General features: G+C 42.9%; 1 protein-coding gene, 1 long non-coding RNA gene and 1 other non-coding gene across 3 annotated transcripts; all 3 read right to left on the bottom strand.

Annotated features, from left to right (window-relative positions):
* Positions 1 to 7,320: 7,320 nt before the first annotated feature.
* Positions 7,321 to 8,853, bottom strand: LOC118556626 (tripartite motif-containing protein 35-like). The gene has a single exon (XM_036124559.1). It carries the CDS (start codon positions 8,751 to 8,753, stop codon positions 7,368 to 7,370), a length of 1,386 nt encoding a protein of 461 aa, XP_035980452.1. The 5' UTR covers positions 8,754 to 8,853; the 3' UTR covers positions 7,321 to 7,367.
* Positions 8,854 to 10,721: 1,868 nt separating this feature from the next.
* On the bottom strand, positions 10,722 to 10,793 carry trnaq-cug. The gene has a single exon. It is a non-coding gene; the product is annotated as a tRNA-Gln (tRNA).
* Positions 10,794 to 11,660: 867 nt separating this feature from the next.
* Positions 11,661 to 12,477, bottom strand: LOC118556627. The gene is made up of 2 exons (XR_004927254.1): positions 12,302 to 12,477; positions 11,661 to 11,729 (listed from the first exon to the last, which is right to left on the bottom strand). It is a non-coding gene; the product is annotated as an uncharacterized LOC118556627 (long non-coding RNA).
* Between the last annotated feature and the right edge of the window lie 5,423 nt (positions 12,478 to 17,900).

The following is a 17,900-nucleotide window of genomic DNA, read 5'->3' as shown; positions in this document are numbered from 1 at the left end:
GCAGGACGTCTATGAAGTTAGCGTAAACATGGAGGACACTGTTACTGAGAGCCCGTATTGTATGGAGTTAGAGCCTGTTTCAAGACATAGATACAAGGAGTTGATTGACAGATATGTTGGACGTGACCCATACCTCATGAAGATTGAGTGAGTTTTCGGTGGACCTTAAAGATTTGCCGACAGTGGAGGCTGTTGACATAACAAACTATCTGGTCCTTCAGACATCGTATTACACCAAACAGCAAATGAAGGCCTATAAAAGTATGTAGGTAAATAAATTCTTTGTCAGCGGGTGGGTCCATAACCTCGGCACCAAACGTCTCCATGACGATCATCGTTTAGTCTTCGCCAGGGTGAGTGTTTGTTCTTATATTGTTTTATGTGTTAAAAGATGCTAGCGCTAGCAGTAGCGGCTATAATGTCAACGATCATGCAACACATCTTAACAACGTTAGCCTGACAGTTGTTTATGTTTCAAGGTAAACCACTCTCAGCGTTCAAGTGATCTTGATCTTCTTTGAGCTTCATCCTCTTCTCTCGTTGAAGAGATGCTTCTGATTTGGGCTTAGGTTTTTGGTAACCGAGGTTGACCGTCGGAGTCCAGTCTACTGACTCAACGTCACCCAAAGCGCTAGGACAACCTAAACAGTCCCAATGAAGTCCATATTAGATTACCGGTAAATTATTAATTCTTACTAAGTAAATGAGCATTTAACGACAACCTTATGCTATATAAACACAATCACAAAAACAAGTTAGCTAGCTAACATAACGTTATAGCTTACCTCCGACAAAGTGGTCGTTGCAGACACGGGCATTGGCAGACTCAGCTCCTCCAGACCGCAGACGTACGTTTAAAATTCATTTTTTACGGCGTTGTTCTGTGAGCTTTTTACAATTTTCACCTTTATGAACGACAATCTTTGGTACTCTGTAAAAGCTCTTTTCCTTTTCTCGGTTCGAACGATTGAAGCAGCTGTAAACTACACAAAACATAGGCATTATTTCAGACGGCAGATTCTCAGCTACTTCACTTCCTGCCCTCCATCTGAATTTTGCGGTGTCGCGAAGCAGCACTGTGACGTCACGTGAAACCAAAGAATTAACTCGACTCGGTTTATGCAGTGAAAATTTTTGTTTGTGCTGCTTTGGTTTTGAAGATATTAATGAAAAGGTAAAGGTCAAAAGATCAACCAGCCCCCCCACCTTCTTCAAATCAAACAAAATTGGTGTCAAACGTTTGTGCTACATTTGTGCTGGTTTGTGCAGCAAAAAATTTCGTTTGTGCCGTTTTCGTTTTAAAGGAGAAGTCTGGTCAACGAGGAAAAATCAGGGGATCATTAGCTATACCTAAAATTAAACGTTTGTGGTGATTTAATTAATTTAGCATTAATCAATAAGAAAATAAAAGCATAAATTGTCGTCTCAATCACTGTTTGGGGTCAATAATGGCCGCCTGACATCACATCCTGTGACGTCTCTGTGCGGTGAGGCACTGTGCTCTACAAGCTAATTCAGTAGGAACTGTTGTACACGGCTGCGATCAACAACAATTATTTTGGACTTGCAGAGGACTTCACCATTGAAATTCGCAAGAGCTATTGTTGAAGCAACAATGCCCACGTGTATGGCAGTTGGATGTAACAATACATCGGGTAAAAGTGGAAAAAAACATTAGGTTTTTCACCTTTCCGATTCATGATCCACCCCGGGCTCCTTTGTTCTGAGGATTTGCCACCAAACTTCTGGCCAGAGAAAAAATGTCATCTGTAGCCAACATTTTCAAAGAAGAGCGTCTTCAAGATGACATGAGAGCGAGACTTTTCGGTAGTTATTTTTTTTTTTTTATAATGTAGAATTTGCTGGAGCATTTGTTTACCCGACCAGAGGGGTGGAAGGATACGACACACTCTGAAAGGATGCTCACTGTTGAGAAGCCCACTTATTTTATGCAACTTTGGTCTTATTTTTTCTATAGTCGCTTGTAAATTTCATGAGTTGCGGGTTACATTTTTTTGGGGCTTGTTTCTGAAAATGAAGTCGCTTGTTTTGGCTCTAAACTAAGTGATGTTGAAATATCCCTCCGCCTCATAACGCACTGCAGCTCTATGGAGGACCAAGTCTTCCATATCTAAAAATAAATACAGAAATAAATAAATGCTCAATAAATAAATAAGCATACAATTAATTGCCACCAAATTAATAAATGTAGGTAGAAATTAAATTATACAGTGAGACATAAATGTATATCTCTTTTAATTAGCTTATTCTTTTATTCGCCTTTGTAATAATTACCTTATTTATTTATTGTGCGTTATAATCTTCAACTTTATTTATTAATTACTTATGTTTTTTAAGTATTTATTTTTGTGCATGTTATAATATTTTTGTCTGTTTTATTCTTCCTTTGTATTTTTTTACCCTATATATTTCTGTGATGCTATTTATTTCTGCCTGTCGTTTTTACATTTCTGCCTGTCCTTTTTACATTTCTGTATGCATTTCTGCCTCATTATGCAAATGAGGAGGGGATGTGTCTTAAGGGCTCAACTTCTTCCCATTGGTTGGTTAGCATTTTACTGCATCGGTCAAATCTACATGGCTTTTCCCCGCACTAAAGCTTAAGTAATGTCAAACTCAGCAGGCAGACGTTCAGTGTCCGACCTCTTAAGGGAAGCTGCTAATAGACTGGAAGAATTAGAACGCTGTACATTTGGGATCTGAATGTTTTTCTGTGGTTTCAGATTCGGTTTTTCCAGATCAATAACTCATCGGCGGATGATTTCTTCTACAAAACAGACACCTCTCCGCAACCACAGCAAGGCAGACACTGAGCTACAACCGTAGTTTCCTCAAAACGAGTCTCCCATCGCGCTGGGTGAATTACATTAGACCCTATGCAGAGCCCATATGAATAATTTAATTTTAACCTAGGAAAAAAAGATAGTGGCATAAACGAAAGTTTTTGCTGCACAAACCAGCACAAACGTAGCACAAAAGTTTAACACCAATTTTGTTTGATTTGAAGAAGATGGTTGACCTTTTGACCTTTACCTTTTCATTAATATCTTCAAAACCAAAGCAGCACAAACAAAACTTTTCACTGCACAAACCAGCACAAACCGAGTCGAGTTAATTGACACCCATTTCATCTGATTTGAAGAAGGTGGGGGGTGGGGGGAGTGACCTTGAATGTCCTCTAGAAACATTTGTTTATATCTTTAAAATGATAAAGATTTTTACTGCACAAACCAGCACAAACGTAGCACAAACGTTTGACACCAATTTTGTCTGATATGAAGAGGGTGGGGTGGAGCCAACTTCACTCAAGTGAAGGACCATTAAGTAAAGGTTTAATAACAGCTACTTTAGAAGCCTGTGGTACATATCCAAGGATAGATTAATCATGTCCAAAATAGGGCCACTGACCAAAGGGAATATCTCCTTAAACAACTTGGTTGGGATTGGGTCCAGCATACAGGTAGAAGATTTAGATGAAGCTAAAATTTTAGATAGCCCAGAAAGTTCTACTGCGTCTAAACAGTTCAGACACTGCGCAGGTTCTAAAGATTCCTCCAACGCTGCCTCGCTTACTGAGGACGAGGTAATCATGTTTGGGAGGATGCCAATTATTTTATTTTTAATGGCATCAATTTTATTTATGAAGAATCCCATAAAATCAGTACTGCTAAGAGCTAAGGGAATGGAAGGATCAACAGAGCTGTGGCTCTGGGTAAGTTTAGCAACCGTACTAAAGAGAAATCTAGGATTATTTTTATTCTCCTCAATTAATGATGAAAAATATGCTGCTCTAACTCAGCAAAGGGTCTCGTTATACAACAATAGACTGTCCCTTCAGATTAAGTAGGATTCCTCTTGGTGTGTAGAGCGCCATTTTCTCTCCAATTTCCTAACATTGTGCTTCAAGGAACGCAGCTCTGAATTAAACCAGGGAGCCAGCTTCCTGTAACTAATCACCTTCTTTTTCAAGGGAGCTACATTGTCTAATGCAGAACGCAATGAGGAAGTCACACTGTTAGCAAAGGTATCGATTTGTGAATGGGAAGAAACAGCATTGCTGCTATCTGCAGGGTATTTCTGCAATATTGACGATATTAAAAGGGGGACAGACTCTTTAAAGTTTGATACAGCACTCTTTTGGGGGTGGAGAACTCAGTTAGATTAAACTCAAAGGTTATCAAAAAAAAGGTTGTGAGGAAATATTGTTAATTCTTCACAATCAATGCCATATGTCAGCACAAGGTCTAAAGTATGAAGCCAAAAGTGCGTTGATTTATGCACATTTTGAGCAAAACCAAAATAAGACAAAATAAATCTGATTAACAGAAATCACTTCATTATCTAACAAAGTCTTTGGAGGGAGAGACCTTATATTTAATAGACCACATTTAATTGTTTTATTTTTTGGTTGAAGGTGCGCCGTGATTTTTATTAGATTTTTATAATTTGTTCCTTTTAGATCAGTTTTTGATCTGATAAGCTTTGGCCATAGGAAAAACACTGTCTCAGTGGGTGGGTAACAGTACAGAAGCTGCAGAGAGGTGTGTTAAACTACGGCTCTGCTCTGAATATGCATTCAGTTACTTCAGTATTCCATTTTGACTTTGTATTTTTATCTTTTTTTATTTACGTAGATGAATTTTTCACAATATTTTTAATTTATTTACTTTATTTTGAGCTCTTTAGTGTTCCATAAACAGAAGTATTCATCTAGACCTCAAAGACTGTTGTCCTGCATGTTGTAGATGTGTCCCTGCTCCAATAAAACTGATAAAAATGAACAAAGTTCAATAGATGGAAGGAGACGTCCCCAACTCCATTCATCATCAGTTTTATGGCAGCGCTACAGATTAAGCATATAAAAACTTAATCAAACTGTTTAGATTAATACATGTTTGCTTGTCTGCTACAAAACACAGATTAGAAATCTATGACCAGTAGCCTACTTTCTGTTCTACAAGCCGGAAACGTCATACCTGCTGTTTTATCACCGAGATCTTCTCTGGTAAGATTTCGGCATCGCTGTCGGTACCAATCAGTGAAAACATCTCGTCAGTGAAGGTGTGTTGGTGTCCAGATCAGAAAACGACAGCTTCCCTGTGGTCCAGTTCAGATTCACTCTGATCCTCTGGAGCTTCTTCTTTACCAGGAGATCAGCCAGAGGAGCTGCTGGTGTTCTTGAAGAATATTTACCGAGCAGGAACCATTTTCCCAAAAATCCAGACTGTATGTCTCATTTCGTCTGACCAGACTCTCCTTGGACACCGTGGAACCAGAGCTTACCATGTCCAACCTGAAGGAAACTTGTTGGACCTTAGTGCCGCCGTTGGGTCCAGCTTTGGTTGCCCAGCAGACTATGCTGTCGTCTGCTGGGCTCCTGGCAGCACAGAGCGGGACAGAAAGAGGCTGAACAAGCTGGTGAGGAAGGCCACTTCTGCCCTGGGCTGCACTCTGGACTCTGTGGAGGAAGTAGCTGAGAGGAGGGTGTTGTCCAAGCTCACATCCATCATGGACAACACCTTCCACCCCCTGCACCAGACTGTAGAGGAGCTGAGCAGCTCCTTTAGTGACAGACTTAGACATCCAGTCTGTAAAAAGGAGCGCTACCGCAGGTCATTCATTCCTGCTGCCATCAGATTATACAATGCTGCACTATAACTGTAACCATAACTGTAATTATAACTGTAACCACAACTGTATCTATACCTGCAACTGTATTAATCAACATGCAATAACGAATGTGCAATTGTATTTAATACACTGTGCAATAATCCTGAAAGAAGTGACTTCTGCTGCTGCTACACCCGAATATATGCCAATACACAAGTGTATAAGTCACCGTGAATGTACATAAGACATCCTCTGCCTTATTTCTTTTTGTATTTAATTTTTTTCTTTTTCTTACCTACTCGTTTTGATCCATGGTATAACGAGGACACACTGTATATATATGATGCGCCTCGTCCTACTTGACACCTTCTTCCTATGATTACTGATTACTGAGTCGATGTGACATGTGAATTTCTCCAATGTGAGATCAATAAAGCCTATCTTATATCAGAGACAAACTTTCCTCTGCACAGACTGACATGACGCTGTCAAGATGTTGGAGACAATAAATGTTTTATTTGCAGCCAACTGTTTCCCTCCTGACATGAAATCAATCAAACTTTATTTAGTGAATGCTTTAGAGAGATTAACACAAAGGAGACATTTAACCATCAAAGATTCACAATAAAATAAAATGTTTAAGAGGCAGAAATGAACAAGTCCTCAGATGATCAGTCAGATCAGATAAAAGAAATTACAGACCCCCTCCTGGACCCCCTACAGTTTGCCTACAGAGCCAACAGGTCTGCAGACGACGCTGTCAACCTGGCCCTTCATCACATCCTCCATCACCTGGACTCTGGAGGAACCTACGCCAGGATCCTGTTTGTGGATTTCAGCTCCGCCTTCAATACAATCATCCCAGCTCTGCTTCAGGAGAAGCTCTCCCAGCTGAATGTGCCCGACTCCACCTGCAGGTGGATCACAGACTTCCTGTCTGACAGGAAGCAGCACGTAAAGCTGGGAAAACATGACTTTGACTCACAGCTCATCAGCACTGGTTCCCCCCAGGGCTGTGTTCTTTCTCCTCTGCTCTTCTCCCTGTACACCAACAGCTGCACCTCGAGCCATCAGTCTGTCAAGCTCCTGGCAGCTGAAGAAATTCAACCTGCCAAGGACAATGATGGTGCAGCTCTACTCCTCCATCATTGAGTCTATCCTCACCTCCTCCATCACCATCTGGTACGCTGGTACCACCGCTAAGGACCAGAGCAGACTGCAGAGTGTCATCCGGTCTGCAGAGAAGGTGATTGGCTGCAATCTTCCAGCTCTCCAGGACCTGTACCCCTCCAGGACTCTGAGGCGTGCAGGAAGATTGTGGCTGATCCCTTCACCCCAGTCCCAGACTATTTCAGACACTTCCCTCTGGCAGGAGGCTGCGCTCCATCAGGACCAAAACCTCACGCCACAAGAACAGCTTTTCCCCATCTGCTACCAGCCTTATGAACAAGGCCAAGAGCCAACTGTGACACTGGACACTGTCTCTCTAATCCGTTCAGGACTTACAAGCTTCTGCGTTACATTAACGCACAGTCTGCTGAGTGTAAACAGCTTCCGTGTATATATCCTTTTTACTTCTTATTTTACTGTATTCTTATTTTTTGTCTGCACCATCAATACCAAGTCAAATTCCTTGTAAGCGCAAACCTACTTGGCGATTAAACTTGATTCTGATTCTGATTTCAATCAGATCATCAAGGTTTCATCTGGACTTTGTGTTCTTCATGCTGAGAACATCAGAGCTGCTGTTTGCTCACTGAGATCTTCATTGGTAGGATTTTTACTTTATCCAGAGTGTTGAAGTATGGAAACATCTTGTCAGTGAAGGTGTGTGTGAAGGTGTGTATGTGTGAGTTAGTGTCCAGATCAGAGAAGGACAGCTTTCCTCTGTCCCAGTCCAGATTCACTCTGATCCTCTGGAGCTTCTTCTGGACTGAGAGAAAGATGGAAGGAGATGGAGGAGACTCTGCTGAGTACAGACCTAAAGAGAACCGTAGAATCCACCTTCCAGACTTCATGAATCCCTTCCTCTGGGCAGACTCTGCTATCACACCAACCTGCCAGCCTTCACTGTCTCCAACATCAACATCCCAGCTGTGGTTCCTTGAGTTGAAGCCCTCAGAACTCAGGACAGACCACGATGATCCAAACCTCTCTGGATTATCAGGAAGCTTCTGTTTCTGTCCTTTAGTCCCACGGGTCAGATCTTCAGACAGGATGAGCCATGAGCCAGCAGTGTTTGGGTCCAGGATGAGAGGAGTGTAGGAGACCATGTTCTCCATGTTGCTCCAGATGTTGAAGGCCAGGTTGCCCAGATGTTTGGCCTGGTCTATCAGAGCTCCTGAGGGCAGCTGTGGATCCTCCCGCAGGGGGCAGCGCTGGACTCTTTCCACTGCAGCCTTGTAGTTGTGCAGGAATGAGACGTCTTCAGCTCTCAGCTCCTCCTCTGTGGCTCTGACTGTGTCTGAAAGAGCTGCTATCTCTCTGCTCAGAGCCTCCATCTTCTCCTTCATCATCCCACTCTTCTGCTCCTCTTCCTCCCTCAGTGCAGCCAGCCTGGCCTCCTCTTCCTCTGCTAGAAACTGATGAAGCTTCTTAAACTGCTCCTTAATCAGCCTCTCTGTGTGTCGGGCCTGGACCTTCATGTGTTCTGCTGTCTGATCAAACTCCTCTAGAACTTTCTTCCTGAGCTCCAGGTTCTTCTTTAAAGGTTCCAGAGTTTCCTGAAGGTTCTTCTTGTGTTGCTGAGCAGCTTCATCGATGGGTCTGAATCTGTGCTTGGTGTGTTTCTCTGAATCTCTGCAGACGAGACACACTGGCTGCTGATGGTCCAGACAGAAGAGTTTGAGTTTCTCAGAGTGCAGACTGCAGAGATCCTCTGAAGCTCTCTGGTCTCTCTGCTGTAGGAAGGTCTCACACAGGTTCTTCAGAGCCAGATTTAAAGGTGGATAATCCTTAGAAGATCTTCTCTTACAAACTGGACACTCTTGTGCTGGTTTCTCTCTCCACCAGTTCTTCAGACACTCCTTACAGAAGCTGTGGCTACATGACAGAATAACCGGATCCTTAAAGACGTCCTTGCAGACAGGACAGCAGAGATCCTCCTCTGATCTGGAAGCCATTTAGTCTCTGAGTGAAGCTGAAAACACAGAAGGTCCAGTCAGTCATGGTTCTCCTCCCTCCTCTACTAACGTCCCTCAAAGTGACTCTGATTGATGTTCTGGGTCCAACTCACCTTCAGCTTGGAGCAGCAGTGTTGGAGGTTTCCAGCTGGTTTCACTCACAGGAAGCTGCTGTTCTGCTCTGTAGGTGGATCTCCAGGCGTCTCTGCAGAGACGTGATGAAGGCGTGTTTCCGTCCAAAGTTCTCATTTTAACCTTTCAGCTGCCATAAAAATACTGACAACCATGTTTATTACCTTCCACACATTTCTAACAGTAAACCCGTGTAGAGTCCATTTGCAGTAATACCCTTCAGAGTTCCAAATAATTAAAAACCCTCAGTTTCCATCAGTCAATTGCAATGGCATGAAAAAAAAAACACTCAGTTCAAATGCAAAATCAAAATCATTAGTAAATATCCTAAGCTATGCCGGCTTTCAATCAAGGCCTGGATGTCACTTGGGTGCGTTGCGGCCTGAAAACTAAACATTGGCCGTTTCACTCAATGAGCAAATAAAAAGAAACTGAGTTAGGTACCTGACACTGCACAGAAGAGTGGAGTAGAAGTGAAGAGTAGCATTCACGTGCTCACTACGTGATCACGCAACTGTAGCATGGACCTGTCGTGGCTCGTCCCTCAGCACACACCTCCTGCATGGACTCCCGCAGCACCGAATCTCCCGGTCCTCACCATGTAGTTGGTCTCGGCCGTCTTATCCAAACAAAACTCCAGCTTCTCCGATGTTCAGGACGGTTTTAACCTCACAGTTCCCAAACACAGCCGTCAGGTAGCTCACCAACACGGTAGCCGACCCTCTTGCGCTTGTCGCGTGCAGTTTCCACACAGGTCTAACTTTTAGCCTCTCAAATAGACCGAAAGGAAAGTGTCCCGAAGCACCTCACTAAAATCCACTGCAATATAAAGTGTCCTAGCCGGACACTTGGCTGTAGATGCTTTCCCATAGCCTGGAAAAGTTTGGGTTTAGCTTATGCTACCTGAAAGAAACAACTGAGAAGACTGTCTCCTTCACCATCCTTCTATCGACTCTCTTTCTCAATCTCCTTCCGCTTACGCGACAACTCAGGAATCAGTATCCTCAACCAATCAGAAATCAGTAAAATAATTTGGCAAGTATCACAAACCGATATAAAATACAAAAATGTACAAAACAAAACCATTAGAGATAGGAATATTACTAGTATTTGGAAATTGCTTTTAAAACGTTTTTTAAACATTGTAGCATATTTAAACCATCCCATATATTAAAATGAATCCAAAATATAGCACAGGGCTACAATCATTTTGACCCGATGATGTTCAAAGAGGCAGACGTCTAGTCAGAAGGTTTGGTGTGATTTTTACCGGCCTGACCAGTCATGCCGTTCATTTAGATATGGCTTTTACTCTCGATACCGATTTGTGCATCAGTGCGATCAGACGATTCTTTTGCAGACCCGCTACGGTCTTCTCCATCAGATCAGATGTTTCTGGGAGAACTAAAAGAAGGTCTTGGTGCTTTGAACCAGGAAAAAAACCAAAGAGTTCTGGTCCAGGATAGCATAAGCTGGCATTTCAATACTCCTGCAGCTTCACATCAAGGCGTCATCCAGAAGAGATTGATTCGTTCAGTCAAAAGTATCTCACCTGGGTTTTTGTTGGTGATGAAGAGCTGCAACCTGTGTTCTGTGAGGCTGAAGCCTTTTTACGCCACAGACCCATCGCTCTGAGGGTCCAGGGGTTTCAGAAGACCTCGCACCAAATCACATCTTAATAGTAAAGAGCAAACCTGTTATTCCACCTGTACTGTGGGGGGAGGTGGAGACAAGTATATGAGTTATTCTGGAAAAGATGGAGACTTTGCCCTAGATGCTGTTGATATTAATATCAGACATACTTTAATAATCTCAGGGGGAAATTCTTGAAAAGTCAGGTTCTACCGAGATTTGAACTCAGATCACTGGATTCAGAGTCCAGAGTGCTAACCATTACACCATGGAACCACATGCAAATATGAGCCTGCTCCTGCTTATTTTTGAAGTTTTGATATCTGTGGAATAAACATTCACTTATCTTTCTATCGATTTGTTCCAAATCCTGATCCAGTTAGTTCCAACACAATGTATGCGCCTTTCAATCCTTAACTGTCCTGTCTGAAATAACAACCATCATTTTAAACTATTGCCTCACCTGAGGGCCTTCAATAGAACTAGCTTCCAATTCTGGTCTCACCTTTTCCATCCTAGACACCAGCTGCTCACACTAATGGAATCACATTTATCTGCGTTATGGTGCCGTCTGTTTTTCTATGTTATCTAACATTTAGTGATATGTACGTTAACAACCCTTCTCTCTCCCCCTTTTCCTGAAACACAACTGCATTTACTACTAGTTTTTTTACAGAAACATCAACAGAAAACAGTAAAAAGTCGTCAAGGACAGTCAATTCAGTTGCAAATGTTAATCTTTGTTTAAGTAGAAAAAACACTACTTCCGTTTTCCTGAATCCAAATCAAACATTATTCAGTTTTATCATACCTTGTATCTTTGTGAGGTCCCTCAAAGGTTGGGTGAGATAAATATAACCAGAATGTAGGGACGACTGCAGTTTGTTAGACTCTGTCACACGCAGCAGTTCGGCAGAGCTCAGCAGTAAGAGAAGCCAACCGCAGGTCATTAACATACTGAATTAGGGTGGTGTTTCTGGGCAGAGGACGTGTCTGTAAAACCTCTTTTATAACCTGATTAAAAATACATGGTTGTCAAGTTCTTTTTTAATCTGTGCAGCTTCCCCACTTGAAAAAGGGATGGACAAATGCATGCAGACTTTTATAAACAGGGTTTTTACTCAAAGGACCACGCAGTTTTCCTTCTTTTATCCTCCATTTATTTGGTGAATGACAGGACATGTGCAAATTGGTCCAGAAGCAGGTAAAAACCTTTAAACAAGCCCAAAAAGAAGAAAAATAAACAAACAATTACTAAACCATAAGTTAATTTACTTAAATTAATTTCACTTAAACTACAAAGGAAATGGTAATCTATGTAAACAATACAAAGCAAACCACTGTGAATCAAACCCACAAAGTAATCAAAGTTAAATGAACAAGTAACTAAACTTAAGTTCTTTAACTTTAAAATACATTTCGAATAAATATTTACAATTACACAATTACATTTATTTAAATATACAAATATCTACTTTTCAATATTAGTCATAAATATTCATTTTATAAATATAAATAGCTTCCAGTTGCAATTCTTTCTCAAATGATGCTAAGTTAATTAATAGGTAAAATTAACATCCAAATCCACTATTCAACAACACAACAATCAGTTCAATCATAAAATCAATCAATCAATCAATGCCAAACTTCTCTACCACAATCCACCTTTTCAGTTCAGGTGTTGCTGTCAATGGGTGTTAATGAGCTGGCAAATCTGGAGGCCCTGCTGGAGGTACATGGGTAACCTTGCAGTCTGATTTAATAGACATTACAGCTTGTCTTACCGGCTGCCTCTCTGCTCGTCTTACAGATTTGTCCTCCTCTGCACAAAGTGTCCAGGATCTCTGATCCCCCAAACTTCCGTCCTCTTTGACTGGCTTGCTTTCTTCTCTGCTCTCTCTTCCTTGTTGTCCGTCCCTCTTTTAAGTCCGTGTGAAACACAGTGCATTTTTTTCCCCCCTCATTTGACTTCACATGGTAATGTAGCAAATCCTGGTGGCCAGGTTGACAACGTCGTCTGCAGACCTGTTGGCTCTGTAGGCAAACTGTAGGGGGTCCAGGAGGGGGTCGGTTATTTCTTTTAGTTGTGAAAGCACAAGGTGCTCAAAGGACGTCATGACCGCAGAGGTCAGAGCGACGGGTCTAAAGTCATTAAGTCCTGTGGTCCTTGGCTTCTTGGGAGCAGGGATGATAGTGGAGGATTTGAAGCAGGCTGGTAGGTGACATGTCGCCAGTGGGGTGTTAAAAATGTCTGTGAACACTGGAGACAGCTGATCAGCACAGTGCTTCAAGGTGGATGGAGAGACAAAGTTTGGTCCAGCGGCTTTCCTGGGGTTCTGTCTACCAAGAGTTTGTTAACATCTCTCTCATGAATGGAAAGAGTTGTCACTGGGGAGGAGGTGGGGGTGATCTGTTAAGTGGAGTCGTGGGGGGTGATTGCAGGCTGTCCCTTTGTCTGTCAAAACAACAGTAGAAGGTGTTAAGGTCGTTTGCTAACCGATTGTTCATGGAATGGGGGTTTTAGGCTTGAAATTTGTTATCCGCCTGAGACCTTTCCAGACAGAAGCAGAGTCGTTGGCTGCAAACTGGTTTTTCAACTTCTCAGAGTACACACGTTTAGCTTCTTTCACTGCCCTGCTAAACTTGTAGTTTGCATCTCTGAATCTGCATTTGTCCCCACTTCTGAAGGCATCTTATTTGTCCAACCTTAGCCTTCTGAGTTTAGCTGTGAACCAGGGTTTGTCATTATTGTAACACACCCTGGTTCGTGATGGAACACAGCAGTCCTCACAGAAGCTGATATATGATGTCACAGCCTCTGTTAACTCATCTAGACTGGTGGTTGCAGCCCTGAAGGCGTCCCAGTCTGTAGAATCCAAACACGCCTGAAGATCTTCTACAGCCTCACTGGTCCAGTTCTTTGATGTTTTCACTACAGGTTTGCTGATCCCTTCTGGTGTCCTCCCCACTCTCCTCACGTTCTTCCAGTCGGAAGCACTGCAGCCTCCACACCACACAGAGAGACAGCTTGTCAGAATGCTCTCTATGGTGCTTCTGTAGAAGGTCGTGAGGATGGGCGGGGGCAGGCGGGCTCTCCTCATCCTCTTCAGGAAGTACAATCGCTTCTGTGCCCTCTTCACCAGTGACGTGGTGTTCACAGTCCAGGTGAGGTTGTCCGTGATGTGCACCCCCAGGAACTTGGTGCTGCTGACCACCTCCACAGCTGAGCTGTTGATGAGCAGTGGAGCGTGGTGAGGCCGGTTCTTCCTGAAGTCAACGATGATCTCCTTCGTCTTCTCCACGTTCAGGATCAGGCTGTTTTCTCTGCACCAGTCCACCAGCTGCTCCACCTCCTCTCTGTAGTCCTGGTCGTTGTCGTCTCTGATCAGGCCCACCACAGTTGTGTCGTCAGCAAACTTCACGATGTGATTGGTGTTGAACCTGGGGACGCAGTCGTGTGTCATCAGGGTGAACAGCAGGGGGCTCAGGACGCAGCCCTGGGGGGAGCCCGTGCTGAGGGTGACGACATCAGAGGTGTTCTGTCCGACCCGGACTGACTGAGGTCTGTTGGTGAGGAAGTCTAGCAGCCAGTTTCGAAGGGATGTGCAGAAGCTCAGATGCTCCAGTTTTTCCACCAGATGCTGTGGGATGAGGGTGTTGAACGCTGAACTGAAGTCCAGGAACAGCATCCGCACGTGCGTGTTCTTCTCCTCCAGGTGTGCCAGGCTCAGGTGAAGAGCAGAGGAGATGGCGTCCTCAGTGGAGCGGTTCCGCCGGTAGGCAAACTGGAACGGGTCGAGTGTTGGGGGGAGACTGGAGACGATGTGTTCCTTTACCAGCCTTTCAAAGCACTTCATCATGATGGGAGTCAGTGCAACAGGCCGGTAGTCGTTGAAGCAGGTGACTTGAGGTTTCTTCGGCACCGGAATGATGGAGGCAGACTTAAAGCATGCTGGCACTAAGGGCGTGTTGTATTCTGTTATTGCCCGTATGCCTTTCCACATGCTCCTGGTGTTGCTGGCATCATGGAAAAGTTCCTGGATTTTCTTAGTGTGGTTCCGCTTTGCTAACCTGATGGCACGGTTCAAGTTGGCTCTCGCTGTCCTCAGAGCCTCCTTGTCACCAGACTTGAAGGCTGAGTTCCGTGCTTTTAGCGCTCGATGGACCCCCTCAAAGATCCAGGGTTGTTGGTTCACTCGGGTGATGATGGTCTTTGTGGTGCTGACGTCCTCAATGCATTTGTTGATGTAGGCTGACACATTCATGGCGTACTCATCAACGTTGATCTTGTCCTCATAAGTTGCAGCAGCTTTGAACATGTCCCAGTCAGAGCACTCAAAACAGTCCTGGAGCGCCTCCATTGCTCCCTCAGTCCACACCCTCACCTGCCTCACTACACGTTTAGCTCTGATCAGCAGGGGCTTGTATGCAGGAATTAGCATAACAGAGAGATGGACTAAAGAGTCCAGGTGGGGGCGGGGGGCTGCCTTGAATGCGCCTTTAATGTTTGTATAAACTGCATCTAGAGTGTTTTCTCCCCGAGTTCCAAAATCCACATGTTGGTAGAAATGAGGAAAAACAGTTTTCATATTTGCCTGGTTAAAATCCCCAGCAATGATGAAAACGCCCTCCTTATGTGCAGATTGCAGCTCAGAGATTGTCCTATATAGAACACTCATGACCTCTTTTGTATTAGTGCTCGGAGGAACATACACCTCTGTGATAATAACCACAGTGAACTCTCTAGGCAGATAAAAAGGTCTGCAGCTAATAATCAAGGTCTCGATGTCCGGAGAGCAAAAACTTGTGATTATTCTAGCATTTTTACACCAGGTGTTATTGATGTAAACGCAGAGTCCGCCTCCTCCGGTCTTACCACTTTGTTCTTTGTTCCTGTCGGCGCGGAAAGTGGCTAGCCCCTCCAGGCTAACGGCTTGGTATGGGATTGTTGAGTTGAGCCATGTCTCGGTCAGAAGCATTCTCTAAAGATGGTAGATGAGAGATTTCTAGCGAGTTTGGCGGCATTTTTTGTGAAAAATGTCGAGAGTTGGTCGGAGTTGTATGCGCAGCTGCTGCCCGGGGGGTGGCGGACCAACGTAATAGATTGTAATAGATTCCTCAAAATCCTGTAATTGTAATGATTTACGGTTGAGATGAACCCGGTATACAGCCAGACACAAAAAGTATGATGAACAGGATTTATTGAAGGAGATGGTGAGGTTGAATCAGGCAAGTATACAGAAAACTATCCAGTTCCGGGTTCCGAGCAGTCATCCAAGCAGATCCAAAACAAAAACAGGAAACTGGCAAACTCAAAAATGATGATCAGACTTGAATCAGGAAAACAGATTGACAGGCAAAAAACAGTATGCTGGAGAGCTCTTACCGGAGGACATGTGAACAGGGAAGCGAAACGTGTGACGTTCTGGCAGGGAGCAGAGAACTGAGGCAGGTATAAATAGGCAGAGGAACAGGTGAGCAGAGTGGACAACTAATTAATCAGAACAGGTGGAAGTGATCAAGGACGGGGAAGTGACTGAGGGAGCTGACAGGACCAGTGAAAGGGAACAGAATCTAAACTAGGTAAATACAGAACCAGAATAACATAAGGACCAAACCTAAGCTAGAAAATAAAGCAGAAACTAACAGAGCACATGATGAAAACCACAACTAATACAGGGACAGGATAACAAAAACATTACACAAGCTAAATAAGAATGCAGACAAGACAGAACCCAAAACAGAACCTGAGGCAAGAGAGAGGACTAATTGATCAAATATTAAACATAAACCAAGACAGAACCCAGAATATTACAGTAATAGATTGTAATAGATTCCTCAAAATCAGCAGCATTGTCCTTTTTTTATTTCTGAAAGCGTAGAAGCTCATTTAGGCATTTTATTTTACAATTTTGTAATAAATGACAGTAGTTAAAATTATGCTCTTACAAAAAGTATCTTCCTTTTTTCTTTTTCAGTTGTCTCAAACAAATGTTTCATTCTCTCCCAAATTTCCAACAACTTTTCCCAACTTCTAATCTCTTTATGACTTTTAGCCTACTGTTTTAATAAAATTGCCCAAGAACTCACCATCATCCAAAAGTTTTTTTTCTCCAGTGAAACTGTCTCCACCAGCGTTTGTTTACACTTCAGACCACGTTTCTCCGTTCAAACTTCTCCGGCGCTTCAACAAAAAGCCATTACTGCATCAACCTTTTTTTTCCAATGATTTCCAAATTCTCGCTCCATGATGAACACTTTTTTCTAACTTCTCAACTCAAATGAAATCAACTCCACAGTACTTTTCCACCATGAAGCCCACATGCTGCAGGCCCGATTCACAGTCACACATACGCATACGTAAGCACTCGTGCAAACACACACACACACACACACACACACACACACACACACACACACACACCGCAAACTCCAGCAGACTTCTCTCTCTCATAAAATGGATCCCATTTTAACTGAGACAAAATGTTGGACAACAAAAAACAACATATAAAGACAGACAGCTTGCGTGCAAGGAAAGATCTCTGCGCCTTTTCCATTCCATTTCCTTCTCTCTTTGTTTTAAACAAACCTCTTGATCTAACTGCCGTGCCTTCGAAAACCCCGTTTTGAAGGCTGAGTGACAATCAAAATGATCTCTCTGGGATCCCTTTTTTAATCCCTTCTCTTTTCTTTTCTCTTTTGTCTCTTCTCTTTTCTTTTCTATTCTGTTTCTTTTCTCTACAGCATCATCATCTAAGCCTATTGGCTCTTATTCTATCTTTTTTATTTTCCTTTATTTATATTTTATGTTTTTTATTTAATTTAAATTTTTTGACTTAGACTTACAGGGGTCAAGCCAGATGACCTCAAAAGCCATAAACTAGGTCTAAAAAAATCCTGTGACATACTTTCTGCCTAAAAGGAGAGACCCAGTTTAGAGCCCAGGGGTACCTTATTACTTTCCATAAAAATGCCTGATTAATATAACAATTAATGCTATTTTCCTCAACAATGCAGGAAAGACTAAAATGGAGGAGAAGAGACGTCTCTCCTAGAGATGTTGTCCTGATTGCTGATGCCGCCGCACCCTGTGGTCTAAACAATAACTGACTTCTTAGAGTTATTGAATAAGGAAATGGTGGAGTGATGAAGTTCCAGCACTTATTGTGTGTGTTTATGCACACTTGCATTTATATAGCTTTACAGACGACATTGTCTATAACAAGGCATGAAAAATGTGTTTATTTTACGTAAAATTAAGGTGAATTCTGACTCTTCCAGTTCAAAGGCCCTTCGTGTGACACAGCAATGAATGAAGCTCTCAGTTTCTAAAAGGTTAGAGACCAATGATCTATAGCAGCAAAAACTCTAGGTTTCGTTCCC

The sequence above is a fragment of the Fundulus heteroclitus genome, chromosome 20, assembly GCF_011125445.2.
Source record: "Fundulus heteroclitus isolate FHET01 chromosome 20, MU-UCD_Fhet_4.1, whole genome shotgun sequence".
NCBI classification, from domain to species: domain Eukaryota; kingdom Metazoa; phylum Chordata; class Actinopteri; order Cyprinodontiformes; family Fundulidae; genus Fundulus; species Fundulus heteroclitus.
Note: the sequence above shows the minus strand (reverse complement) of the source record. Positions and strands in the feature narration are given on the sequence as shown.

Coding starts and splice junctions, on each gene's coding strand:
- LOC118556626 (XM_036124559.1), bottom strand. CDS start 8,753: ATGGCTTCCAGATCAGAGGAGGATCTCTGCTGTCCTGTCTGCAAGGAC.